Source organism: Toxorhynchites rutilus, chromosome 3, assembly GCF_029784135.1.
Source record: "Toxorhynchites rutilus septentrionalis strain SRP chromosome 3, ASM2978413v1, whole genome shotgun sequence".
NCBI lineage: Eukaryota > Metazoa > Arthropoda > Insecta > Diptera > Culicidae > Toxorhynchites > Toxorhynchites rutilus.
In genome coordinates, this window is record NC_073746.1 from 313,987,852 (window position 1) to 314,003,201 (window position 15,350).

Here is a 15,350-nt window from a genome sequence, read left to right on the forward strand (position 1 = left end):
GAGCGCTTTGAGGCACCCCTAAATCGTGTCCGATTGAGCTGAAACTTTGTACAGATCATTTTTTTGGGCCAATAAACAAAATGCACATGGTCGGCTTTTGAAATTTGACATGACCATTTTCGCTGCCACCCTAGGGTACACTTACGCATACTAATTCGCGATATCACGAAGTACTAATGATTCAAATACAACATTACAAATCAAGCTATCCTTTACTCTTTCCTTCCTCTATAAATAAGCAACACCCGTTGGGGTCAGTTTTTCAGGCACAATTTTCACTCAAGATTCTTGATTCATTTGCGAATAACACGTTTCTCCGTTACATGGAATACATGTTTGATATAGAAAAGTAAATTTTCATTCATAATTTTTATTTCCCACCTGAGAATCATTATCGCTTCACACTAACGGAACACGAAGCTCAATTCCGCAGCCGCGAACTAACAACATTGTCATTGTGGAACAAATGGAAATTATTTTTTCCTATGGCAACGAGGAATACAACAAAAAAAAAAGACGGCTTAAATCGCACCATCTCTTTTTCGGGTTTTGCGCTCAGCAACACATTTGGCCTTCCATTTGTTTATATAGATTGAATATTTAGGAGTGCGTTATATCGCCTGAAAATCCACTTTCACCGTTGAAAAAAGATCCATTTCGTTTTTGCAAACATCGAATTGACTAACAACGCTTATTATGATGTAATTTTAAAACATATGAATATTCAATTTTCCGAATTTTTCGACCTTCCTTCAGAGTTTTTCGGGAATTTTCCGATTTTTCTCTTGGCTATATTGATCTATGGGCAGAGAAAAATATAACTAAATAATGACGGCTCAAATCGGATTATTCCTTCTTTGGGTTTTGCGCTTAGCAACACATTTGGCCTTCCATTTTTATTTATATAGATTCACATCGAGAATGTCGAGTTTTTCGTGTTAATATCTATATCAGATATTTATCTGATTTCTCTTTCAATTCGTTTGAAGTTTTGTTCAGTTTAACGAAAAAAAGAAAGATTTTCTAGTGTAACCATTTGGAGTTGTGAATGAGTTAAATTTACGGATTTCTGAGCAGTTACAAAAACTCAATTGAAAAGCAATTATCCTCAAAGTCATACGTCAAGCTTCCGTCCAGACTTTTCTACTTTTTCAATGACGAGGAGAACCATTTCAATTACCTTGTTGTTCATCTATACACAAATTCACAGGATACACAGAATAAATTACAGTCAACTCTTCCTAACTCGATGTTCTGTAACTCGATATTTCTCATAACTCGATGGATTTCATGACACCTTCCATTCATTTTACAAGCATTCTTCTCTCCAAAACTCGATACCTCCCTAACTCGATGGTCCCTTGGGATATCGAGTTAGGGAAAGTTGACTGTATTTTATAAAATCTAATCTTTGTGGTATATTGAACAGAATACGGTCGCAGTCGCAGCGACCGTTCCTATTTTTTTTTATTTTGTATGTATACAATTACTACTGCAATATGGAACAGTAGTTTGAGGACATGCATGTAGAACAAAAATCGAGCAACACCCAATGTTGATCAGCATTCTATTTTATAGACCATCTCGTTTCAATGCTTCGTCACTGGAAATCTTATTATTTTGGATACTTATCTCGTACCTATTTGTTAGTTTAGTCCTGTGAAATTGTTAAATTGTTAGTTTTTTTCATTAAAACATTGGTGCGCATCTCTAGGATTCTCAAATAAGGGTACAGGGAAACTTCGATATAACGTACATTTTACTTTCAAAATTTTACGATGTATCGAGTTGTATGTTATATCGAAGCTTAACAAAAATCTCTGGAACATAACTTATATTACATTTTTGTGTTGCTGTTAAATATGTAAAATATGTAAATAATGATGAAAAAGTTCAACTAGAAGATGAAGCCAACTTTTCTCATGATTATACAGTTAATTAAAGCTTGATTAATTTAGAATCATAAAACCAATTGTATCTCAAGATAGGTTAAAGGTACAAAAATGTTTTTGGTTTTCTGTCCACAGCTGCAAATCAAGAACTTCCTGACAAATTCATCAGCGAAAACGAACTTAAATTTGCTGGGAATGGCTTGCCTACATGCCCTTCTAGAATTTGCATCCATTCTCACGTACATTTCGTCATCCATCGGCATGCATCCTTCGTACTTCGTCAAAATATTGTTGTACAACTTTCGAGTTACAAGTGGTCTTTTGGCCTCCACGTTTAACTTCAGCGTTCTGTTTGTTTGCTTGGAGGCACAGAAATAACGATAACCTTGTCACATATAGATGCTCCTGATATGGACTTTGGTTAAACTTGTGTTTGAGGCGATGTCATAGTCTGAGAGCTTGCGTTAATCATCTCAATACCTTCAACCTCAGCTTCCGATCGTATGTTCCACTAATATCCGTCCTCTGATTCATCGGAACGTTCACGGAAAAGTTTCAGTACATCATATACTGTCGATTTAGCAACCTTCAGCGATTTCGTGATTTGAGTAACTGACAAATCGGATCAACGTAAAATTTTCATCTTCGAAAGACACAGAGTTTCCAAACAATTTACTGTCAAAATATTTGACATACGCCTATTACGACCGTTGGTATAAAATAAACTGGAATTCCGGATTCTAACTGAATAAAAAATATGGAGGGTGAACCCATATTGCAGAACATGTAACGCAGAAATGCAAATTTCATACGAAAGTCCTGATTATTGGCTATGGTTTCAGACATGAGACTATAATCAACTTATTCAGATTACACAATACACAGGTAGATTTTTTTTGTGGGTTTCCATTGCTCTAATTCGGGAAGCTATAACCAGACCACCAAGTGACCTTTGTTGGACCTGTGAGATTGACATGAAACTCTCAGTACCTATTCCGAAAATATATTTCACACATTGAAAATGTGTACGTTATATCGAAGTAAAATGTACGTTATATCGAGGGTACAGGGTACACCCAAACTAGCGTTGGCAGAAAACATGTCATCTTTGGCAGAAAAGATGCCATTTCCTGTGCAAATGCGAAAAAAATGAGCTATTTTAAAAGCTTAAAAATGGTTTGTATGTATGCGAGCAGACATCTCTTTCTGTTTTCTTCTCACATTTCATTTGGGAATGTGCAAAAAAAAAGTCCATACGACGTCAATGGGGATCGAACCAAGGCCGGCTGGAATGCAAAGTTACTTTACTCGACCACGCTATCCATATAGCTGCCAGCGCTATTATAAAGGAGCGTGATAATATTACACCTCATCAAAAATGAAGTTGAAGTTGTTTTCTGAGACGATAAAGAAGAACATGAACGAGAATATACTTTCTCTGTCTGGGCCGTGTACTTGGCAAACTATACGAAAAGCTTTCATATGCTACCATTTAAATGTGTCTCTTGGTTCGCTCCCTCATATTGGCTCTAGCATATATATTATACAAATGATAAACATGTATTGGGGAGTAGAACATTTTATGTTATCTTTCAGCTCATTTATGTAATAAATCGGGATACCAGAACATGTGCTAAAAATTAACTTTGGGTGTACGTTATATCGAAGTTTTCCTGTATCTTTGAGATGGGGAAGAGTGAAGGGAAATAAAACCCCTCGCAGAAATATTCAAACGCTGCTCATACTACATCAATGCTTATAAGATTGAAGAAGTTTCTGGTATTCAACATTACAACCTTGAGGAACGAAACATTAAAATCGAATCTCTTCCCCATCAGTTGGTCATGCCGAAAAACTCCACGAAAAATTTACGAAAGATATCCTTGAAAATTATCAGCCATTCGCCGTCCATTTTCATTCGTATCTTCCGCTGTCATAAATTATTACTGTCGCCTTTGGAATAGATTTTCTCTAACTCAGTAGCCTTTTTTTTTGGATTTAAGAGGCTTTAAACTTCTCAGTTCATCCGCCTCTAGAAACTCAGTAAACTCAGTAGCTCAGTTTAGTTCATACAGTTTTTAACAACTAGTAAATGAATCTTTAAGAAATGTTTAGGTAGAAAGTCCAGTTTTCGTTATATATCGAAGATGTCCGACGATAATTCTTTCCCTTGTAAGTAGCTTCACCCTTACGAAACTGATCAATTATCATATTGTAACTGTCTTTCATCACGTTTTTTCTTTTTTCGTTCATGCCAAGGGGAACTTCTGTGTTGATTTCAAATAATAGCACTAAAGAAAAAAGTGTTAAAAAATTTCCAATCAAAAAAATCTGTACAAGTCTGTACTTTATTACAAAAATATGTAATCTATACTCTACAGAATCTATTGAAATGAAATCATGTTATCGTAAGTTTAATTAATGAGATCGTCTTTTTTCGCGTTTCGGTGTGGTTGTTTAGAAAAATTAGTCAATACAAATTTGGACAAGTTAAAATTATTTCAATCAGAAAACAGAAATTGCTTGACTTTCATAACAATTATGCCAATGCATAATATGTTACACTTTCATCAAAAAAATCTAATATAGGAGAACGATGCTTCCGAGCATCTTTCTGTAATTTGCTCTTACTGACAAATTTCTGTTTATTACACTTTTCAGTTTCATATCGGGTATAACACTCTTAGGGCTACCCACCGAGGTGTATTCCTTTGGAATCCAGTATGTGTACGTTGCGCTGGGAGTCATCGGCATGGGCCTCGTGATGGGTTTCATCTATTTGCCCGTATTCCATCGACTTAACATCACATCAACATATGAGGTGAGCAATTTAAATATGAACAACGAACGTAAACAAACCAATGTGTGCGCACAGACATTATTTAATTGAATTCAATTCGCGGCTTATACTTTTAGTAGGGGATCGTGAAAGTACCCTAAATTTGACAACCATTGCAAGATTCGGCGCGCGCGCCTTGCTGCCACATAACGAATGGTAGACAGGAGGGAATAAAAAGCGGATTCATTCCAGATCAACTAACAACTGAGAGCGAAAGTTGTCGAGCGCGATGAGAACCACGTGTCACACTGCTGTGTACATTCGTGATTACGGGTTGCCATGTTTTTATAGGTTATCCATGTCGCTGCTTTCGTTTCCTATTTGTTTCCAACAATTGCCGTCTATTACGAATGGTTAGGTTGATTGAATTTTACTATCTTGATAACCGGGATATTTGTTTTACGTGTCATTAAATTTCAAGCAGACGCCTAGTCGAATGTGATCATTTTAATGGAGAATGAAACTGTGAACACGATGTAATTTGCTTTATCCTAGTTCCAACTCTAGTTGGGAGTAGAAGTTTATAGACAAATATACATAGCTGGGGTATTAGCAACAACTCAAATTACATTGAAATATCTCGTTCAAACTCATTAAAGTGAGACAACAGTAGGCATGAATTCCAACTTGATCACATAAGCAAATGATAGCGAGTTTTGTTTTATGATTGAAACAACAGTAAGAGGCGATTGAGAAGAACATTACTGCCTTTGGATAATATGCTGAAAAAGATGCTTTCTAATGTTTAATCTTTTGTTGAGATCTTCTATACTAAAGCGGCCAGCCGGGTGCTATGATTGATGCTAGGATCGTTAGCAAATTCTCAAGCAGAACTGTCAGAGGGATACCCCATTCATGTGAAAACAAAGGGCAAAGGTCAGTGGGATACTCGATATGTTGGCTCCTGTCAATTCGATAGTGGTTCTCTAAAGACGTCACCCGGGTGAAAGCGGCCCATAGACGTTCAACATTATTGCTCAATATTTTGGTTTGTACAAAATAATTGTTCGTCTATGGACAATATTGGAAGGTTGTGAAATATATTGTATTATTTCCAAAATTTTGAAAATATATTGGGCAAACGGGATAATATTGTGCCGTCTGTTGGCAATATTGTTCAATATCCTGTCAGTTGGTTACTAGCGGTCTTTTAAACTAAACATCTCATGCGTGCGTTATTATCATGAGCACGCTTAGGTTATTTATATACTGACACACAGTAGGCAATAGCGTCACACATGTCTGGGTCCGGGTCCGGAATACAATTTGCGACCAACGTCAATACTGAGCGAACGATCATGAGCTCATAACTCAGGGCCCCTCAACTGACCATCTTTGTGTGTTATTCTAGCTACTAAGTCTACGCAACAATCATCATGTCACGGTAATCCCACCCCTTTACCGCTCACATTTTCGGTCTGCTGCATCGGTAATTGGCACTATTAATAACACAACAATGGAAGCCTCATATCAACAGTCCCGCTGTGAACAGTCGAACATTCGAACATTCGAATAATAGGAATATTCTTACGCCGAAAAAGGCGACATGTGTTGTGTATCGATAGAATAGGAATACTCTTACGCCTGTACGGCTACTGTGTAATAGATAAAACAAATGTTTATCGATAGATAGGAATATACAATTGAAAAAAAAATACTCTGTTACCGTTTTGACGAGTTTTTGTACTTCTCTTCGGATACCCTCCATCAAAGTTTGGTCTCTCTGTTGGTTGACCTCAGCAGCCATTTTATTGCACGATCTCTTCATGTCTGCGGCATCCCAAGTCACTTTCGAACCCTTCTTCAATTTCCGCTTGAAAATTGCCCAATATTTTACGACTTGGCGGAATTGGGGGTAATTGAGAGAATTAAGCTATTCTTCAAAGTAATCGACCCCATTGTCACGGTACCACTGAAGCATTTCTCGACTGTAGTGACAGCTTGCCAAATCTGATCAAAACTTCACCGGACCTTTGTGAGTCTTAATGGACCTTTGTGAGACGTTTCTTTAGGCACTCTTCCCTATACATTATCAAGTCCATTGTCTTGTTTGTGACAAGAACCTTGGTTTGCTGTCCACGGTTGCTAATCCGTTGCCAAATCAAGAACTTCCTGGCAAATTTATCAGCGAAAACAGGCTTATATTTCTGGGGACATCTCCTCTTGCAGTGTTCTCATTGAATTTCAGGCCTGGGAGTTGCCCAAAATCCATTCTCATGTACGTTTCGTCATCCATCAGCATGTATCCTTCGTACTAAGTCAAAACCTTGTTGTAAAACTTTCGAACGCCTCTTTTGTCCACCAAATTTTGCTTCAACGTCCTATTTGGTTGTTTGCAGGCACGAAAATTATGATAACCTTCTTGCGTACGGATTCTCCGGATATTGCTTTGGTTAGAGTTGTATTTTTCGCCGATGCCGTAGCTCGAGAGTCCGGGTTTGCCTCAATTGTTCTCAATACTCAATTTCAGTGGTTTCGCACAATTTTTCCAAAACAAAACGGATCAACGTGAAATTTTTACCATCGAAAGATACAGGTTTTCCAAAGAATTTGCTGTCAAAAAATATCAGATACGCCTACTACAACATGAATTGACCTCCAAGATCATGCAATTTTAAAACCCTTAAACTATTTTTGCTGGGCAATGTGAAGTCTCTAGTCTACGTCGATATGCCGCATACAAATGATGTTTTAGAAGACAGCATTTACCATATTATCTCTGATAAACGACCTCCATTGCTGAAAAAGTATTGAAGATTGGACTTTTATTCATTTGGATTTCTCGTTTAGTGTTAATTACCAACAAATAAGAATACCAATATACCATATTCTTGCTTGTTCGTCATGGCGCTGTATTTCTTTTGTTTGCCTGTTTGTTTTGGATTCTCATTATGATATTTATTTATTTAAGCGATAAAACTATTCACAAAAAATCTACGATTATTGAGTCATGAACAAAGTGGCGATTGTTACGTGATAGATTACAAAATGGTCGGTTTTATATCATTACAGTATCTTGAGACCCGCTTCGATAGGCGTCTTCGTATGTTCGGTTCAGTGATGTTCACAATCATGAATGTGAGTATCGAATGAGTCTCATGAATTCAACAATTAGGTAACTGTCTATCACGCTTCCAGATCGGCTATCTACCGATAGTGATCTACGTTCCTGCACTAGCGTTCAATCAAGGTATACCCATCCAATCTTTTGTATCCTCAATACACGATGTTGAACTCAATCTTATCCACAGTGACCGGCGTAAACATCCATGTGATTACCCCTATTGTTTGCATTGTGTGCGTGTTTTACACCTGTGTGGTAGGTGCTGCCATTATGTTTGCATGTACGACAACATCCCGCCTGTTACTCGTTGCATGTGTCATAAAATTGTAGTTACTTTACGGGAAAATCGAAATTTCTCGCACGGCTAAGAAAAAATCATTCACAGGGAGGCCTTAAAGCGGTGGTTTGGACCGATGTCGTCCAGACGTTTTCCATGTTTGGTGCACTGGTTCTGGTTGCCGTGAAAGGAACAATAGATTTGGGTGGTTCCAACGTTGTTTTCCGAAGTGCCTGGGACACCGGTCGTCTGGAGAGACCTAAGTATGGTTTTTCCCCGCTACAACATCGATGAGATTCGTAGAGCAATAAGCATCAGTTTTATTTCAGTTTTGACATCAATCCAACCACGAGGCATACCTTATGGTCTCAATTGATTGGAGGCTTCGTGTATTGGCTGCAGACAAATGCGGTGAGTCAAAACATGATTCAGCGATATTTATCATTGCCATCGGTGAAGGCTGGTAGGAGAGCTCTTTGGATTTTTGTATGCGGAGTTTGCGTCCTGATGTCCCTGTGCAGCTATTGCGGGCTGTTAATCTACGCTACTTATCAAAAGTGTGACCCCCTTACGACGAAGGTAACATAAAACGTTGAATATCCTATCTTATCCGGAGATGAATCAACGATTTGTAATCTTTCAGTTAGCGAAGGCGAAGGACCAGCTGCTACCTTTATTCGTGATGGACATTTTGAGAGACTTGCCGGGACTTCCAGGGTTGTTCATAGCGGGAGTATTTAGTGCGGCGCTCAGTTCTCTATCGACCTGTCTGAACTCTATGTCAGCGGTTATTCTCGAGGATTTTGTGAAACCCTTCATTAAGGAACCGTTGTCTCAGAGAGCAGTCAATTGGATCATGCGTTCGGTGGTGGTTGGCGTTGGAGCACTCTGCGCGGCGTTGGTTTTTGTGGTAGAGAAAATGGGAACCGTGTTGCAGTTAACTATGAGTCTGGAAGCTATTACGAACGGACCCCTGCTGGGAACATTCACGTTGGGAATCTTGATCCCTTGGGTTAACGCAACGGTATGTACTTTGCGTGGAAAGTTGTTTATCAATTGAAACCAATATTTATTTGTTTGATTTAGGGTGCCTTGACAGGCGGCATCGTTGGAGTACTTTTCATGTCTTGGCTTAGCCTTAAGGCTCAATATGCTGTCGCTACAGGAGCCATCGTTTTTCCCCACAAACCGATGTCAGTGGAAGAATGCACTTATGAGTTTGACCGTTCCTCGTTGAACGCCACTGTTACCAGCACTATGACTGCAGAGTAAGTACCTGTTTAAAAAGTGTAGCGGTTTCACACCATGTCACGTGTATACATACTTCCAGTGAAATCTTCCCACTGTATCGAATATCGTACATGTGGTACACATTCCTCGGAGCGTCGGTAACGATACTGGTATCGCTGGCGTACACCCTGGTGTTCGGTAGAAATGATCCGAAAACTGTCGCCCCGGAACTGTTGGCGGGCTTTGTGCAGCGATACGTTCACCGGGATGATGAGAAGACATCCGCCAAGAAACATACGACCGATGGACAGGTGGAAATACTGAATAACTTAGCGAGCGATGGGGCATTTAAGGAATCCCAGCTGTAGCATGCGAGATTTCCAAGCATTTGTGTTCCTAATGTTGACAACCAGCGTTGTTGCAACAGATGTGTATGATTAAGGTAATTAGATGAATATAATTCCGGTATTTGATAGTTTAGGCGTAATGTTGTACGCTACGTAGGAAGTATGTCATCCGAAAGCCAAATATCTTTTGAAGTGAATTCCTTATATATGTCGACATATTCAACAAGAAAGTTTGTAGAGTTTTCTCTACTATATTCAACTATATATAGACATAGATCGCTTGCCCTACACAGCGATAGTAAAGTTTTATGCCCTTCCGTAATGAATCCTCGCGAATTCTCACGTGAATTCTCAATGGAAATTTTCTGCTTTGATCGATGCTCTCAACCGTCAATGTCAATGTCAATGAAAAAAATAGAAAAGTTACTCGGAAATGGCCGGTAATTTTTTCCGCGGTTATCTTTTTTATGGGTTTTGTTGATTTATTTGATTTGGTCAGTTGTCAATTTTCTTTTAGGTCCATCTGGTTGAAGCAGCGCTAGAACAAACTCTGTCGTTTCTGCAACTATACTCTGTCCAACTTCTTGAAGACCACCTTGAATATATTTCGTTGTAACACAAAAAGTTAGAATTTCAATAAAATATTTTCATACATTGTTGAATGCTTATTTATTGGGCTTAAATATGATCATTTCAGCTGTCCAGTTTTTATAAGACCACTTAACAATTCAAATTTTATCAATGAAAAATTCAACACAATTGGCAGATTTACATGTCAATAATTGGTAACCTTGCCATTTCGATTAATAACCTGAAAAAATCGTGTTAGCAAATTCTGCAGAACGGATTTCTCGATATTTTCCCATGTCTCCGAATTTGCGGCCTTGAGTTCATCAATCGTGGTGTCATGCTTTACCTCAGCGTAGATTCTGCGTACTAGGATCCCCCAAAGATTTCCAACAGTATTCAAGTCTGGAGAGCGAGCCGGCCAGTCCAATAAGTCAAGTTTTTGTCCTCAATCCATTGCTTAGTTTCCTTGCTGGTATGAATTACGGCATTATCTTTTTTTTTTTTTTTTAATTCGTTTATTTTTACAGGCTCAGTTACTTAAGTTTAAAGGAGCCGAATTCTTAAATATATTTTTAAAACTATATATATATATAGAAACAATTTTCTTACATCTATGGTTAGTAAGGTGGAAAACCGATTACTCGCGGTGTACTCGAGTTTAGAAGGGTGACATATTTTTAGGAGAAGGATGGGATATAAGGAAATTGTAACAATGTTGATGAGCACTCAATTCTTAAATCTATTCGTATATCTATAGTTTATTTACATTTCAACTTATTCTACTATTTATAGCAAGGGGACGAATTACCCGCAAAGGAAGGAAAGGAGGGTATAAGGATGTAGGGACAATCACACACGAAGATATATAGCTTTAAGGAAAACATATATATGGGACATGTAATCAAGGTCTAACCGAGCCAACACATCTTTCACCGGCACATTGGGCTGTCTTCCTCGGGCCCGAAGGGAGTTTTCTAAATTCGATCTGGCGACCAGATACACCTCGCACGACCAAACAATGTGCTCGACCTTGGTCACAAACGCAGAGATTGCTGCTGGCAAGATTGAAACGAAAGAGTAGTGCATCTAACGAACAGTGATTGGACATGAGTCGGGAGAAGGTGCGGATAAAGTCCCGACTCAAGTCTAGACTTTTGAACCACGGTTTGAGGCTAACCTTAGGGATAATCGAGTGAAACCACCGGCCCAATTCATCTTCATTCCACTTGCGTTGCCAGTTAGCGATGGTATTTTTGCGAACTAAAGAATAAAATTCATTGAAGGCGATTTGACGCTGATAAATATCGCCTTCAATTGCACCTACCTTTGCCAATGAATCAGCCCTCTCATTACCCGGAATTGAGCAATGTGAAGGGACCCAGATAAAGGTAATGACATAACAGCGTCTGGATAAAGCACTCAAAATTTCTCGTATTCTCTCAAGGAAGTACGGCGAGTGCTTTTCCGGCCTCACTGAACGGATAGCTTCGACAGAGCTAAGACTATCCGTTACAATGTAATAGTGTTCAACAGGTCGTGAGGCGACGCTGTCCAGCGCCCAGTATATCGCCAATTCAGCAATATATACCGAGCAAGGATTCTGAAGACTGTGTGAGGTGCTAAAAAATACGTTGAACACTCCAAATCCTGTGGAATCATTCATAGAGGACCCATCAGTAAAGTATATATTATCACAATTGATACGCCCATACTTTGCATTGAAGATTGTAGGAACGAACCCCAATCTAAGATAATCTGGATTTTCATGGATTTTCTCCTTCATGAACAGATCGAAATGTACAGAGGAATTGATGTAGTCAGGAAAACAAACACGGTTGGGAATATACGAAGAAGGAACAACCTGCATAGAGGTGAATTCATGATATGAATTCATGAATCCAGAATTTTGCTCAAATTTTCCGATCACCAATGGATTCATAACCTTACACCGGATGAGGAACCGAAGAGATAATAAATTGAAGCGATCTTTTAGTGGGAGTACGCCTGCCAAAACCTCGAGACTCATGGTATGCGTTGAGGGCATACATCCCAACGCAATACGGAGACAAAGATACTGAATTCGCTCGAGTTTAATGAGGTGTGTTTTGGCAGCTGATTGAAAACAGAAACTGCCATACTCCATCACTGAGAGAATAGTTGTTCGATACAACATAATAAGATCTTCGGGATGGGCTCCCCACCAGGTGCCGGTAATTGTACGGAGAAAGTTTATTCTTTGTTGACATTTTTTACTCAGATACCTAATATGGGCCCCCCGAGTACATTTGGAGTCGAACCAGACCCCAAGATACTTGAATGACATAGCATGAGTGATCGGTTTACCCAAAAGTTGAAGCTTTGGTTTTGCTGGTCTATGCTTCCTAGAAAAAACCACCATCTCTGTTTTCTCCGTGGAGAATTCGATCCCTAGCCTAATGGCCCAGGTTGAAAAATTGTTCAAAGTATCTTGTAAGGGTCCTTGCAGGTCGGATTCGTTTGATCCTACGACAGACACCACTCCATCATCTTCAAGTTGTCTTAGGCTGCAATTTTGTGTAAGGCAATTGACGATGTCGCTTACATAGAAGTTGTACAAAAGGGGGCTTAAACATGAGGCCCATGTAAGAGACCCGACTTACTGCCGAATCTCCGTGAGAAAAGTTCAAATGTTTCTCACAAAGCAAGTTATATAACATATTATTCAATAGAGGCGGCAGACCCCGAGAGTGTAATTTGTCTGACAAAACCTCTATTGAAACAGAATCAAAGGCCCCCTTTATGTCCAAGAATACTGAAGCCATTTGTTTTTTCTCGGCGTAAGCCATTTGAATTTCTGAAGAAAGCAACGCAAGACAATCATTCGTCCCCTTGCCCCTGCGGAACCCATATTGTGTATCTGAGAGTAGGCCATTCGTTTCAACCCATCGATCAAGGCGAAACAAGATCATTTTCTCCAACAATTTCCGTATACAAGACAGCATTGCTATTGGGCGGTACGAATTGAAGTCGGACGCGGGTTTTCCGGGTTTTTGAATAGCTATAACTCGTACTTGTCTCCAATCATCTGGAACAATATTATGCTCCAGAAACCGATTGAATAAGTTCAACAAGCGATGTTTCGCCACATCAGGGAGATTTTTCAGCAAGTTGAACTTAATTCTATCCGATCCCGGAGCAGAATTGTTACATGAAAGGAGAGCAAGAGAGAATTCTACCATCGAAAACTCGGAATCAAGATCGCACCTATCTTGTGGTATATCTCGAACAATTTTTTGCACAGGAGCGGAATCAGGACAAACCTTCCGTGCAAAATTCAAAATCCATCGATGTGAATATTCTTCGCTTTCATTGTTGAAGAGCGATTTCTCATGTTTCGAGCCACTTTCCATAATTTTTTCATTGACGTTTCTCGTGACAAACCACCCACGAAATTTCGCCAATAAGCACGTTTTTTCCCTTTGATCAAGTTTTTAAATTGATTTTCAAGGTCCAAATACGTCTGAAAATTTTCAGGGGTTCCACGTTTCCGAAAAGCTTTAAATGCATTCGATTTTTCTACATAAAGCTTGGAACATATGCTATCCCACCATAGATTGGGAGGCCTTCGACGAATAGTGGAACCTGGGATGGGTTTCGTTTGAGCGCGAACCGCGCTGTCATAGATCAAACGAGAAAGGAAGTTATACTCCTCCAATGGAGGTAAACCATCTCTGGAATTGATGGCTAGAGCAACCGCGTCCGCATATTTTTTCCAGTCAATGTGTCTTGTGAGGTCATATGCCATGTTTATAGATTCAGAAGAATTCGACCCAATGGTGATGGAAATTTTGATTGGCAAGTGATCACTACCGTTGGGGTCCTGGATTACATTCCACTTGCAATCTAACGATAGCGAATTCGAGCAAAGCGAGAGGTCAAGAACACTTGGGTTAGCAGGAGGTTTAGGCACACGTGTTGTTTCGCCAGTGTTCAAAACGGTCATATTGAAGTTGTTACAAAGGTCATATATCAACAATGAACGATTGTCGTCGTACTGTTCCCCCCAGGCAGTTCCATGAGAGTTGAAGTCTCCCAAGATCAATCGTGGCTCAGGAAGGAGTGAGCACATGTCATCAAGTTGTTTGCGGCTAACCGCAGCTCTCGGAGGCCAATACAAGCTGACAATACAGAGGTCTTTGCCTCTGATGTTTGCATGACAAGCAACAGCTTCGATCCCTCCAATAGGTGGAAGGTCAATTCGAAAAAATGAGTGGCACTTATTGATCCCCAAAAGCACCCCTCCGTATCTATCATCACGGTCCAAGCGTATAATATTAAAATCATGGAAAGAGATATCATCTCGCGAAGAAAGCCAAGTTTCGGACAGAGCAAAAACATTACAATTGAAGTTATGAATTAAAAATTTGAATGTATCCAATTTAGGGATAAGACTACGACAATTCCACTGAAAAACAGTGATATCTCCGACCTCTCTATCTAAATTAGACATCAAGAGAGATAATCATTGCAAGGAGGGGCCATGTTTGCATCAATTGCTGTAAAATTGTCTTTAATACTGGAAGCATTGAGATGACAAGGGTTCTGATGGAGTCGGAAACATTAAAACACTTGAAGATTTGATCCAAAAGGTCAGACAACTTTATAAATCCCGATTGGGAAGTTGAACTGGACGGAATAACAGGGACAGTTGGGGTTTTTGATGTCCCCTCGAGTGCTGGGTCGTTCGAAGGTGAACTATTTCCACGGAAGCCAGGAGGAACCTGATTTTGCTTGTCCGCTGCACTCGGTTTTTTAGGCAAGCTAACTGGGGGTATCACCGGGGGGACTTGTTCTTGAACTTTGGGAGTGGTCACATTTTTGCGCCGGGGATTCCCTTTGAAAATAAACGGTGTGCCCCCGCTAGCTGTGTCCGCTTCCATTTCATCAACTGGCAACGTGGAAAAGATATTGTGTGTTGAAATTGGTTGTTGTTGTTGTTGGGCCAGTGGAGAAGCGCCCTTTAAAATTTCCGCAAAAGTGCGCTTCGAGCGTTCCTTTAAAGAGCGCTTCTGTTTCTCCCAGCGACTCTTGTAAGTTTCACAAGCTGAGAGCGCGTGTGGGGATCCTCCGCAATATGGACACTTATGCTCAG

The 15,350-nt window shown here is 39.6% G+C and overlaps 1 protein-coding gene across 2 annotated transcripts in view; it reads left to right on the plus strand.

Moving 5' to 3' along the window:
* Positions 1 to 10,184, plus strand: part of LOC129775361 (sodium-coupled monocarboxylate transporter 1) — a 15,148-nt gene extending 4,964 nt beyond the window's left edge. The window contains exons 2-11 of one of the 2 annotated variants that reach the window (XR_008742942.1): positions 4,554 to 4,713; positions 7,744 to 7,809; positions 7,870 to 7,921; positions 7,983 to 8,050; positions 8,181 to 8,335; positions 8,402 to 8,651; positions 8,716 to 9,096; positions 9,159 to 9,340; positions 9,403 to 9,744; positions 10,167 to 10,184. Coding sequence is in view for 1 of the 2 variants with exons in the window: in XM_055780037.1 (XP_055636012.1) it covers positions 4,554 to 4,713; positions 7,744 to 7,809; positions 7,870 to 7,921; positions 7,983 to 8,050; positions 8,181 to 8,335; positions 8,402 to 8,651; positions 8,716 to 9,096; positions 9,159 to 9,340; positions 9,403 to 9,670 (1,582 nt within the window). In the remaining variant the exon portion in view is untranslated. Of the gene's footprint in view, positions 1 to 4,553; positions 4,714 to 7,743; positions 7,810 to 7,869; positions 7,922 to 7,982; positions 8,051 to 8,180; positions 8,336 to 8,401; positions 8,652 to 8,715; positions 9,097 to 9,158; positions 9,341 to 9,402; positions 9,783 to 10,166 lie in introns of those variants that run through there. The other variant, XM_055780037.1, reaches the window with a different exon arrangement.
* Positions 10,185 to 15,350: the final 5,166 nt, after the last annotated feature.